Source organism: Paramisgurnus dabryanus, chromosome 7 (genome assembly GCF_030506205.2).
Source record: "Paramisgurnus dabryanus chromosome 7, PD_genome_1.1, whole genome shotgun sequence".
Classification (NCBI taxonomy): domain Eukaryota; kingdom Metazoa; phylum Chordata; class Actinopteri; order Cypriniformes; family Cobitidae; genus Paramisgurnus; species Paramisgurnus dabryanus.
The window spans coordinates 3,288,841-3,302,914 of record NC_133343.1 but is presented as its reverse complement, the minus strand read 5'-3'; the positions used below and the strand labels follow the sequence as shown (position 1 = coordinate 3,302,914).

The window sequence follows — 14,074 nt, the reverse complement described above, 5'->3', positions numbered from 1 at the left end:
ACCAGGGGCACTTTTCCCGGTGAGAGGGTTCAACACCCACACTTTTTATGCAGTTTTGCAAGAACGCCTTATTAAAGTCGCTCCTCCGTTTCTCTGGCCGCTCTCTGTCTGCTGCGCTGCGCTGCATTCTCTCCCCCTCCCCTCTCAAACATGACGCCGGCTTTGAGTGTTACCGGCTGATGATTGGCTGTTCTGCCTTAAGTCCCGCCTCTCTTGGTGGGTTAGATTGATCGGTCAGCTCGCGCTGAGGAGGCGGGAACTTTGTTTAATTACATCTCCCTTTTTCAGGTAGGCTACTTTGAATGAGTGTTTAAAAAACTTTATTAAACACTTTAATCAACTCTATGAATAAGCTTGATATGTGTTTGGGACTAATGCTAATTGGGTTATTGTTCAGCAGCTGGCTAAATTCGGTCATGTAGACAATGTGGCATGCAATGTATAACCTGTGATGAAGAAGGCAGGGAATTGACGAGGATGAGGGACAAATTGCAATCGATTTGATATTTTAAGCATTGTTTGTTGATTAGCTGAATACTTTGTTAATACTACCTGTTGTGTATGATTGTACTTGTTGAGGAGAAAAAAATGAGAAATGATGACATAGTTCTTCAACAGGTAACTTATGCAAACAATGAAAGAAAAGTGTAGCCTATATTATTTAAATGTAAAAACGGTAAATTGTTACATCATTTAGACCACCAGAGAAAAAGCTTTTCAGGGCACAAGTAGCAAAATTTAGCAGTAACAGTCCTGTCAGACCCATGTCAGTATCGAGCTTACCATTATCTTTTTGTCACGCAGTATCAATAAGATACAGAAAAGAAAGAGGCAGGAGAAGATTGACACCTTTTTCAAGAGAAATCCTGTAAGTGAAGTTGAAAGCTGGACGTTGATAAATGTTGACATTAAACAACAGTAGCCTATTACCATTATATATTTTGGCATTAATTTAATATATTACTTTTCAAGTTTCAATAAGGTTTGCTAGTACCACAGCCTTATTCCTTTATCACCTTGTTTAGGAGATGAGGTTGCTGGAGGCATCAGTTTAAAGAGAGAGAGAGACAGAAAGTTTCACAGGTGAGCAATGAAAAATGAATGTTACAGTTTGTGAAAGAGGTCTATGAAGGAAGAGAGGGTGTGTTTGTGTCATGTGTGGTGCTTAATTCCATCCCAGGTGCACATACGCGTGTTTCTGGTGCGTTTATATCAAATTTAAAATGATATACATCCATCCCCCACACTTTTAAAAAGCTTGCTACGCCCCTGATGTTAACTAATGTAGATAAAATTGCTGTTACAGCCTGAACCCACAAGGATTTGTACATAGTTTACTAGTTGGCTAATTCGTATGAATTTGTGCAAAAACGAATGACTATCATAAAAAAACTAATGAAACACAACGTCACGGGGAATCGTACAAAAATGTACGAATGTGGTCGTATAAATTAATACGAATTAGCCACCTCATAAAATACGTACGAATTGCTATGAGATAGCGTTGGCCTTTAACAAATGAAATCATATTTTAAACTGTTATAAATTCCTATTTCCAAAATATATTTTATTTTTGATCTTAGGACGATTATGACAGTTTTTTACAAAGAGCAGATTTTAATGCTGTCTGATGTGGAACTAAACTGCCCCATGGCAAAATCCAGCCCGACTCCAACACCGCAGCCCACCCCAAACGCAGCATACAGCTGGGGTGGAAATGTACCGTGAAATGTGTATAATGGAACCAACGTGTCATCCACACTGTAGAATCCCAGAGTTCCTGCGTTTCTGTCCAGAAACACCCCGACCCGAGGACTGTACATCACAGGGATCTCCACTTTCTGATTGGCATGCATTGCGGCACAGCACATGTCTGACAGCTCCAAACTCCACGACTGTTTGTTATATCCTAATCCCGCCCCGGCATCCGCTCCCTTGCGGGCCATGGTGCTGTTGGCCACGCCCAGAGAAGAGCCACGCCCCCTCCACTCCACCTCCCAGTAGCAGCGATCGGAGGAGAGGGGTTGGATGCAGAGAACCTGAGTCCAACCGTCAAAGCGTTGGGGAAGGTCGGGGTAACCCTGAGACGTCTGATGCAAGGTAGCTACAGTGTCTCCGTCTGACAGAATTAAACGCCGATGGGCCGTGTTCGGATCCAGGGTCAAATCGCATGCATCTGATGGAGAAAGATGAGAAGGTGAGCGTTAAATATTGTACAAATAGCCAAAAATGGGTCGAGATGATTGGACAATAAACTCACACTGCAGGAACTCATCTCGGGTTCTGGGTTCTGCAGCCTGTATGCTGTCAATGTTAATTTCTCTTACTACAAAATACAAAGAGTATTGTAAGGATTTATGAAATGTGATCATTTAGATTTAAACTAAATATCTTTTGAACTTATTTTGATAAGCCAGTGACTCTATCTGTTATATATGTAACAATAATTGACGACGGACCATTGAATTATTCGAAAATAATGCACACCCAAGGTAGTAATGCAGCATGATGCAAAAGCTTGTGTGCATTATTTTCAAATAATTCAAAGGGCCAGAGTCAATTATCCTGCTTACACCTGTAAAACATTTCTCAACCAATTAGAATAAAGCATTCAACAGACCTATGGTATAAATATATATATTTAACATGCATCTGATTTGACATGCGTAAAGTGAAAAATAAGGATGAGATGCTGACATGTGGGAAATGCCGGATTTATCATGGCATCCTCCGTAGGAGAATCCAGGAAGAGGCCGGGATTCACTGTGCCGAGAAAAAGACAGAGAGTGAGACAGGTAAGATTATAAAACACACATCAACTCAGACCTTAACTATCACAAATTTGGACTGGACGCGTGGTTAATTTAAACTTTTCTGAAGATATTACTGGCCTAACTACAAAAAATATTTTAGCTCATTTACATATTTATATTTTTTCTAAATGTTACATTGCATGTTTTCAACCCCTGGTGGTTCACTGGGGGAATTGCACAGGGTCTATAAGTTGATTTAAAAAAATATGAATTACAATTACTTATAAATAATTTTAAAATAAAAAAACTACTTACAAAAAGAAATTAATTTTATTTGTTTATTCTGCATGCCATGTGACCATTACGAACTACAATATATCAAAAAACTCATGCAAAAAGAACAGATGTAGAAGTACGTAAAAAATACTACTGATAAAAACTAAATACTTTTACAGTTACACATGCAAATGTGCTATTAAATATTTGTTTAAATATCAGGTAAACAATTTAGCTCAAACATTCAGACATTACCTTCTGTTGGCTCTCCCCCTATAGAGACAAGAAAGAGAGTTTAAGAATTTATGACGGAAACATATTTTACCAAAAGGAGTGCATTTGTTTATAATGCGTGTTGGTGATTAACTTACAGGCGCTGACAGAGGAGGGCCTACGACTTAAAGACTCCGCCTCTTGTATAGTGGGTGTGGCCTCTTTTACTATAGAAAGAAATTTCACATACTTTTTTCACAATGATGCCAAATTATTGTGCTTTGTGAATTTAAAGGTCACCTAATATGTTTTCAAAATGTAATATTAGTCTCAGGTTTCCCCAGAATGTGCCTGTGAAGTTTAAGGTCCAAATATCAATATAGATCATTTATTATACTGTGTTGAAGGTCCATTTTTGCATGTACAGGAAAAGCTTTTGATTGTGGGTGTTTCTTTACCTGTGTCTTGTCGCTTTTTCCTGTTTTTTGGTAATAGAGAGGTCAGACTCCATCTATCCGCTGATGATAACAAAATAAAGAGATTTATATATATATATATATAAACAAATTTCATTCTATGGCAAAATGTGATATTGATATGTGAAGTAACTCACATTGTCTAGCAGGTTGTTGTCTGTCTGTTGTGTTTGTTTTGTTCTGTGAGTTTAGTGTCTCTCCATTAGCTGTCAAAAGGAAAACACACAAACATCACACGACTGTTTAAAGATTTCATTATATTTCAATAATCAGACGTGAAACAGGCGTCACCTTGTTCCCGGTCGTCTCTTCTCTGTCTCGGTCTGAGCGAACTTAAACTCCAGCGATCCGCCGACACTTAAAAATAAAACGACAGCTTGAAATGAACGGATGTGTTTTTGTATCTGTGTAAATGTAAGAATGTCAGCATTTGTGTGTACAGTAGGGTCCAAAAGTCTAAAACCACAATGAAAACAAAAATACTAATTATGTTATTATCTAGTTATGCTAATATAATAGCATATATTGAACGTTTATATGTCATATTTCTCACCCTGATCTCTCTCTTCTCCTCCCTGCTGTGTTTGTCTGGATCTGAATGAAGCGATGCTCCTGCTGTCAGCTGACAACACAACCAAAAAAAGATATAAAAAATATCAGGATGATTAAGAGTTCTGTGTGTACTTGTACAGCTATCTTTGTGAGAACCAATATTTTGTGAGACCATTGGAGTGATGACAAAAGAGTGAAGCGAGGACATTTTGGCCGGTCCTTCGTTTCTGGCACCCCTTTAAAGTGCTGTTTGAGGGAAAAGACTTGAGTTTAGGGATAGGGTTTGAATTGGGTTATGCTTGGGTACTTAGTTGTGATTGTTTGGGTTAGGGTGGGGTGGGGTGGTGGGGATTACATTACGTCTATAACAGACTGATCTCACAGAAAGTCGTGTATAGTATAGTCACAAAATATTTGATTAATTTATTTGTGTCCATGGCACGATCAATTCAGCTTTTTTGGTGCCTTGAGCAGAAATGTCATTTTCATGTCAATTGCGCTAATTTCTATAAATAGTTTTTGTGTCCGTGGCACGACTTTCTTTTTCTTTTCATTTTATGTATTGTTTTCTCATTGTTTTTTCCTATTTTCTTACCATTGTCGCTTGGGGTTGGAATCACTTTCTGTTACATTTTTAGACATTCTAACCCAACCCCCAAATCTAACCCCAACGTCAAGCAACAATGATTTAAAAATAGGGAAAAATATGAGAAAACAATACATAAAATGACACGAAAAAGAAAGTCGTGCCACGGACACGAAAAACTATTTATAGAAATTCGTGCTGAGTGACACAAAAAAGACATTTGTGCTCAAGCGGCGAAAAAAGGCTGAATTTCGTGCCATAAACACGTGATAATAATAACACGACTTGCCGTGAGATTGTGTTGGTCTATAAGTGTCCACACAAAGATAGCTGTTCAAATGTGTGTTGCATCCGTGTGTGTGTTTGTGTGTGTCCAACCTTGTTCTTCATCATGTGTCACTCTGCTTTGTGTACTTTGACGTCTCTGAGTGGTCGGATTTTCTTTTTCTGAAGATCAGATAACAGAATCATGTGATGATCAATACAGTCGTGTAAAAATTCTAATACAAAATGACAATGAAATGTCAGGTACATTTATACATTTGTCACTTTTATTCAAAGTCATATAAGCTATGCATTTTGTCAGTATGTTATGGTATCTGACAAAAATAATTTAAACATGAAACATCTTAACACAATACAGTTTAAGAGTTTTAAATTGTTAAAAAGTTTCCTCGTGTTTTATTTTTTTCATTTTGATTTTTTGGTCAAATATGACCAGGACATGACATTGAGTCAATAAATCTCACCCTGATCTCTTTGTTCTGGTCTCTGTCGACCTCTCGATCTCACTGAACTTAAACTCCATGTGTTAAAAAAACTCTATATATTAGATTTTTTGTCTCTCTCATTTAAAGATGTCGTGTGTAGATTTTTAGCGACATCTAGCCGAGAGACTGTGAATTGCAACAAACAGATCAGTCCACAGCTGACTTTTGAAATGCATAGAGAAGCTACGGTAGCCACCACAGGACAAAAATGTCGTCGTCTGAGACAACGTAGTGACAAAACGCGCTCTGTCGAGCAATTTGTCCTTTTAGGGCTACTATAGAAACATGGCGGCACAAAATGATGACTTCCATTTAAGGGGACCCACAGTGTATGTATAAAAACGTCTCATTCTAAGGTAATAAAAACATAACGGTTAATTTTGTAAGGTCTTTTTACACCACTGATAATATTGTTATATATATTATAGTGCATTTCTGTCAATAGGTCATCCTAAAATCTACACATTGCACCTTTAATATAAGCCTTGAAAAAGAAAAAAATTCTTTAAGAAACTAATTTTGTCTCTAAACATAAATCTCTTACCATCATTTTGTTCTCGTTCATCTCTTCTTTGTGTCTCTCTTGGTCTCAATGAACTACGACTTCTGTCAGCTGAAGAGCGAAACAAACAAACTACAGTACATGAAAAACTACAGGTTATTAAAGACTTTAGGAGTGTGTGTATGACTTACAATCATCTCTATTGTCTCTTGAGGAAGCCTCTGGTCTTGGAGAGCTTGTGGCTGCTCGGTTAACTTGCATAAAAGTAAAATTTAATCTTTAAATTCATAAAAAAATGATAATCATAAAAATATGACTACATTGTGAGCAAACAATCTCACCTCGTGGTTCGTTGTTTTTTACAGCTTGTGTCCGTGTGGTTCCAACTGTAGAAAAAGAACTATTATTGCAAACCTGCTGTTTGACATTAAAAGATGAGTCGTGAGAGGTTGTGTGATGATGTACCTGATCCTCGTGTTCTCACTGAGGGCAACGGTGGGGGTCCTGAAACACATTGACATCACATCAGAATCCTGATGAAAACAATCCCACAATGCACTGCTTTTAGTGAGAGTTTACATACCTTGTGCACGAGTGGCTTTTGATCCCTTCCCGGAGAACACTGTCATATAAAAGAGCAGACTTTAAGACAGATGATATATGAAACTACAGTTAAAACTTTTACATACCGTATTGTCCCGAAGACATTTTTTTAACGGAAATGCATCTCAATAAACAATGTTGTCTTATATTTGAGCTTAAGACGATTACATGTCAATCATATTCTACACCTGGAAAAATGTGGTAGGTGGCGCCAAATACACATAAATAAGGACTGGACTGAAGCAACCTAATAAACTACAGTCGTTTACTTCTACTGTTAATGTAGAAACAGTTCTTGGTCTTGTTTTAAAGAAAACAATTTAAGGTTTTTCTGCAGGTAAAAATATAAAAACAGAAAAATTGTTATAGCAGTTTCAATTTATTTTAATAAATAAAAATAAAGCAGTAACATACTCATTTTATAATTAAAATTATGTAAATATTTCACAAAAGAAATAATGCAAAAATGAAGCCATAACTCTCAAGTAGTTGTGATCCAAATTTCAAGTCAAAATCACAAAAAATGAGGTTTGTGTCTGACTTTAGTGGTTTTACTACCAACGGCCACTAGGTGTCAACGGTTTGGTGCATGCTCTTGTCACAAATTAATAAATTACTGTCACTGCATTATTATTAATGCTAAAACGTTCTACATTCTTAGAGCTTTCTAATGATATATAGTTTGTCAACATTTTTGTAGATTTATACCAGGATATAGTGTTATGAATAAATAATAATTAATATGCATTCCTATGGAAGGGAGGTCATGTAACAAAAAACTGTCACTACATAATTTCTATCATCAGATGACTTTGAAATATAAAAACTACATTCTGAGAGATGTCCAGTGATATATATTTTATCAAGATTTTTTGAGTTCAGAGTAGGTGTTATAAATACGTAAAATCAAATTGGTCCTACGTGTGGGCCCGTGACCTTTTAGAAACTTTTTCTCACGATGTAATAATTTTCCCAAAATGGTGATGAGATATGAAAACTACACTCTTAGAGCTTTCCAGTGATATATAGTTTGTCAAGATTGTTTAGGTTTAGAACAGGGTATTAGTATTACAAATATATAATAACAACATGGGCCCACCTGTGGAACCGTGGTATTTTAGAAAATGGCTCTCACTATGTCATTCCTTTCCCAAAATGCTGCTGATAAATGAAAACCACACTCTTAGAGCTTTCAAATGATATATAGTTTGTCATGATTAGATAAGCATTCACATGCAAAACACTGAAGTAAACCAACCCAGTATCGAAATTATGTACGTAAATTTGTGAGTCTTTTCCGTGCACTGGCGCGTTTTTACGCCTTTTTGCGTGAACATGTCACGTATTTCTGTTTATGTGTCACTGTCACGTATTTGTTACTCAACTGTTTTGTCCTATTTTCTTACCATTGTCGCTTCCGTTTAGGGTTATATTTACATAAAATGACATCCTTACCCAAACCCAACACTAACCCTAATGCCAGGCGCCAATGGTTTAAAAATCATAAAATATAAAAAATAAATCATGAGAAAAAGTATAAACCAATACTTAAAGTGACATCCTAACGCAAACACCAAATCTAACCCTAAAGCGAACCGTCAATGGTTTGAAAATAGGACAAAACTGTTGAGTAACAAATACGTGACAGTGACACGTAAACAGAAATACATGAAATGTTCACGCAAAAAGGCGGAAAAACGTGTCAGTGTCACGGAAAACACTCACAAATTACGTGACTATTAGGGGTGTAACGATTCATTCGTTTTCTCGATGCATCGATTCCAAATCCTGCCGATGCATATGCATCGATCTTGAAACCTGGATTTTTGAATCGTGAATCGTTTGTTTCGATTTTATATTTAAAAATCGAATGAATCGTGATTATATAACGAATACGATGGATAATAAAAAAATATATAAATAAAATTTAAATTAGTTACATCTGCGACGTAAAATGAGCAGTCGATAACGTCACTACTCTTCAATTTGCGGCGCGCCTGTTTGCTGTCATTTGCAAACGCAGCAGCAGACAGTGCACAAATGGAGGGACACGAAGGAGAACAACACACCAGCCAACATGAGATCAAAAGTTTGGGATTACTTCAGTTTTCATGAAGTAAATTGAAAGATTGTCCGAAGTCCGTTGCAGTTTGCAGACATTGTAAATCTGAGTTAAAATACATTGGAACTACAACGAATGCCATTAAGACATGGCAGACATACCTGCACTTAAAGCAGCTAGTATTTTAGGGTCAGACGTGAGAAGTGCTACTCCTTTACACACTTTGCTGTATTTACACACTTTGCTGTATTTCCTAAATGTTCAGGAAATGTATGCAATGTTTACAATAAAAGCTTATGGTGCATATGTAGAAGTACTATTATTTTTCTTGGTTTACTTGCTTTAATGTATTTTGAGTCCTAAGAAGTTAAGCTATTAAACTAAAGTCCTGAATCTAGTTATTGGAAATCTATTAAATGGTCATGTATTTCCCAAATATTTCTTTTATTTGCTCAGATGCAGATGTATACTAAAATTTAAAGAACAGAATCGTTAATATTCGAATCAAATCAAATTTTATTGTTAATCGAATCGAATTGAATCGTTCTGGTTAGCAAAAATCGTTTTTGAATCGAATCGGAAACCTTTGAATCGAATCGATTCGCTGTCTACCCAAAGATTCACACCCTAGTGACTATAGGTACATTTTCGTGATACAGGGTTGAGTAAACGTAGGCGTAGATATAAATGTTTTGAGGCACACTCTCTTCGTAAATGAATCAATTACTCTTCCTTACATAATTTATTTTATAAAACACTGTAGAAATGTGTATTCTACAGACATCAACCTTTCCAACGATATATAGTTTGTCGTAATAGATTAAAATGTACATAAAAAATATTAAAGTAAACGTAGGTGTCCCGTTTACGGGACGGGCGACAGTTACAATACATTTAGCAAATGCTTTTATCCAAAGCAACTTACAGTCCATTCAAGCTATACATTTTTATTATTATGAAAAATTATCAGTATGCGTTCCCAGGGATCGAACCCACTTCAGAAACGTATGTTTCAATAATCACATTGAAATGATGCTGTATGCTCAAATAATAATCAAATAAAGAGTACTATAGTAAAATTCACTTACGTTTCATAATGCCTCCCGTCTTTTGTTCATTACGGTCAGCCACTGTGAACGCTGTGGTGTTGTGGACTGTGAAGACAGATACATACTCATCACTACACAGCACCAGTCTAGTGTGTGTGTTTGTGTGTGTGTGTGTGTGTGCGTGCGTGCGTGTGTGTGTGTGTGTATTTCTGTCATAACCTGTCTTGTTCATCTTGTCTAGTTCCTGGTCACACATCTCCTCTACTTTCTCTTTGAGCTGCACAATGACGTTTCTTAAGGGATCAAATGTGGTTTCTGGGTTCACGGTTACGGCCCCCAACTCGCCCCCCTCCAGAGGAGAACACAGAGTCTGATACGTCTGTGGAGAGAGAAGTAACTTTATTTTTAACAGAAATTATACTAAATTATTTGCAGAGGTGGACATGTATTTAGTGTTTTTCTTTGGAAGACGTTTACTTCACACATACTATCATACTTATTTATTCCAGTACATTTCAATACATTTTATTTAATACTTTACATTAAAATCTAGTGCTCTTTTACTCAAGTAAATAAGTATAAGTTTTAATTAAAAGTAAGAATTTTGCCAACAAAAAACCCCACTCTGATAAAGAACAGATACTTGTTGCTATTTAGGGTTATTTATGAAAATAAAAATCTAAAAAATATACATTTGAAATTGCAGTGATAACATTGTATTATTATTATTATTTACTAATACGTCACATTCCCCCTGATCAAGCTATTATCAGACCTTCAGGAAGTAAATATGATCCTGGCAGTTGATAAGATCTTTCATCTCTTCATCTTTCTTCTTAAGCTGTTTGACTTCAGTCTCCAATTTGGTGACCACATCCTGGGCTTCAGTGATCTTCTCCTGCCCAGCAGAGAGCATCAAGTCCTGGAGTAACTCCAGCATCCTCTGCACAGACTCCTGGAGCTCAGAGAGGACAACATCTGCCTCATCTTTCACCGTTTCTGATGAGCGCTACACACAAACACACACAGATGAAGATTAGGGACTGACTGGAGCCTGCCATTGCTCATTTTTACAGGCACATCTATATTTATCTTTGTCAGACCAGTTTAACTTGTGTTTTGGCTCTATAATTGTATGAAGGAATGCAATATATAAGTATGGGTTTGTTACCGTGAGTGTCTCTAAAACTTTCTTCATGTCCTTGAGCTCTCGTTCTCTGTCCTGTAATCTCTGATGATTCTCAGACAGGACTGCACCCAGCTGATTCTAATTCATCAACAAAAAGGCAGTGAAGTGTTTGGATTAGACTGGAATGTGGATTGGACAGAGTTTATCAACATTAAACCACCACCACACTAAACACAACACAACACACGTCACGCGTGCTTAGTAGAGAGTGTGACCTTTAACATTTCTTTTGAGATTTCTGTGATGGTTTATTTCAGCAGGGCGCGCTCTTTCTGCATGGTCGCTCTCTCTCACCTGTTTCTCAGTGCGCTCTATCTTCCTGAACGCGCTCTTTCGCCTGTTTTAATGCTCTACGTGGACGCGCTCTCTCACTTGCTTCTCAGTGCGCTCTATCTGCGTGGACGCTCTCTCTCCACTGTTTCAAATATGTAGACGAGCTTGATTCCCAGTCCTTTTGTACTATCTGCGTGGGCGCGCCCTCTCACTTGTTTCAATTTTATCTGCAAGGACGCGCTCGCTTGCTTCCCAGTGCGCTGTCTCCACTGCTTCTCACAAGTCCGCTCTGTCTGCGTAAAAGCGCGCTCTCCCACCTGTTTTAAGTGCGCTCTGTTTGCGTGTCTCACCTGCTCAGTGCGCTCCATCTGCGTGGAACCGCTTCTCACCTGTTTCTAGTGCGCTATACCTGTGTTAACGCGCTCTCTCAGCTGTTTTAATTCTATATACGTGGACGCGCTCACTCACTTGCTTCTCAGTGCGCTCTGTCTCCGTGGACGCGCCGTTTGCATCAATGCGCTACATCTGCGCGTTTTCTCACCTGTTTCTCGTTGCGCTCGGTCTGCGTGGAAACGCTCTCGTGGCCCTTGTGCTGATTCGAGGTGCACAGCCAGCACACGTACAGGTGACAGGTGCGGCAAAAGAACTCCTGCAGGTACTTGTGCTCGGGACAGATCTTCTGACTGAGGTCTCCGGTGGGCGCAATCAGCTCGTGACTCTTAAGCTTAGGCTGCGTGTCGTGGGGTTTCAGGTGCGCCTCGCAGAACGACGCCATGCACGCCAGGCACGTCTTCACGGCAGCTCTGGGCTCCGGGCAGCGGTCGCAGGGCACCGCAGACGCCGGCAGACGTTTCGTGGGCCCACCTTTACGCGCGCGCCCCCGCTCGGACGCAGAGGTCGCCGCCCGCCGGGCGCTTTTGATGGATTCTCGTCCGGAGTTGCTGAGGTTCCCGCGGCGGAGCTGCTCCACGGCTTCCGCCAGCATGGTGTTCCGGCAGACGGTGGGTCGAGGGCTGAAGGTCTGGCGGCATTCCGGGCAGCTGTGGGTGTTGTTTTTCTTGCCCTCGTTATCCCAGTAATCCACGATGCAGGCCATGCAGTAACTGTGACCGCACGGGATGGTCGTGGGGTCCGTGGGTAAATCCAAACATACGGGGCAGTTAAACTGCTCCTCGGTCCACATACGAGCACTCATCCTCCTCTGAATAGATTCAGATGAAAGCACAAAAGGTTAATTTTTGATGCCCTCGGGTCAGCTTAAATAAAGTTTACTTTAATCTACTCTTCTCTATTCTTCACACATGTCGTGTGAATGATGACTGGTCCGGGTGTTAACTGGTTTACTGGTGTTTGTCTCTCCGGTTTTACCGGGACTGGGTGAGCCACTCACTGAGCAGGTTTGGGGAGAAAATCAGGCCCACGTGAGAATTCCTGTCTGCACTACCATAGCGTATGAAACTGAGTTTAAAATAAAAAGAAATGCAATATAGGCATAGTCACAAGCGCTAAATGAATCATAATATTTATTAATATATTATTAATGTATTAATCTTTATTTTCAAGTCACCCTTTCTTTAGTGTATTTATCTGTATAGCCTTAGTTCTGTTCACTCGCCAACCAGAAAAAGTTAAGAGTTTTTTTTTTTTTTTTGATAAATCAGCTAAAGTAAAAAAAAAAACATCGTGTAAACCTTCACTTTAACATGTAAGTTTTTGTCAGGCTGTATATAATATTCTTAAAAATGAAGGTGTTAAAATGTTAAATGTAAAACCCTAAGATTTAGCACAATCTCCTGTAGTTGACGTCACGCAGCCTAAACCCCGCCCCTTTGGCAGACAATCGAAGCATTGGTATCGATAGTGGTATGGGTATTGGTATCGAATTAGTTTATATAACAGAATTAACAGCAGGTGGCAGTGTTGAACATGTAACTAAAAATGCATCCTTATTTTTTCTCTACTCATTCTTTTGTTATTAACTCAAATAACATCTATTTTTAATAATGCCATTTAACTACAGTTTAATTTGTTGCCCGTGAACTTCAACCTTAAGCTTAGGGAAATGTCATACAAAGTATTTTAAAATAAATACAAAGTAATCTATCCAACCAGATTTGAATTAAATGCTCTTTCAACAAGAGTTTTAAACATTTCATTAGTCGAAGGATGCTTGTTTCATAAATTAGATTTTATTTGTAAGTACATTTTATATTCACGAATGCAAATCTTTTAAGGATTTAATGTTGCTTATATAAAAATATACTCAATTTTTTATTTTATCTCTTATCTTTCTTGTCATTTTTTGTATTTCACAATGTGTTATTAATCATCTGAAATGTTCTCCTGTTGTGTGTACATGTGATTTGAACGTAATAAAAAAATCTATTAACACTATTCTTTCTCGTGGTCTTTCTTTGTCTCTTTAACTTTAAGGTTTTTGGGAAACAAAAATGTTTTTTCAATGGCATCATCACTGCAAAAATAAAATAAAAACTTTGTTAAACATTTATTTTTATATATTTTATTTTTAAATATCAATATTATATAGTAGTGTATAAGACCTGACAAAATGAACTTTGTTTTTAATTACCCGAGACTTTTTTATTCACACGTTGGTTGCAATTCACAGTCTCAACGCTAGATGCCGCCACTAGATAAATCTACACAGCGGACTTTTATGAGTGCACATCGACCGCTGAGCTTCAGCCTCACTGAATCTCATTAACATACATCATTTATTCATTGATTTAATGAACTACTACACATGTAA

At 38.0% G+C, this 14,074-nt stretch overlaps 1 protein-coding gene across 1 annotated transcript; it reads right to left on the bottom strand.

The window, feature by feature from the left end:
• Nucleotides 1–782: 782 nt before the first annotated feature.
• trim25l (tripartite motif containing 25, like) lies at nt 783–12,885 on the bottom strand. Its single transcript, XM_065294024.2, has 21 exons — nt 11,846–12,885; nt 11,014–11,109; nt 10,618–10,851; nt 10,062–10,221; nt 9,882–9,947; nt 6,712–6,750; nt 6,594–6,632; nt 6,470–6,514; nt 6,320–6,382; nt 6,158–6,239; nt 5,606–5,658; nt 5,235–5,303; nt 4,272–4,340; nt 4,010–4,075; nt 3,856–3,924; nt 3,701–3,760; nt 3,401–3,469; nt 3,285–3,302; nt 2,698–2,763; nt 2,261–2,326; nt 783–2,176 (listed from the first exon to the last, which is right to left on the bottom strand). Exons 1-21 carry the CDS (start codon nt 12,497–12,499, stop codon nt 1,602–1,604), a joined length of 2,658 nt encoding a protein of 885 aa, XP_065150096.1. The 5' UTR covers nt 12,500–12,885; the 3' UTR covers nt 783–1,601.
• Between the last annotated feature and the right edge of the window lie 1,189 nt (nt 12,886–14,074).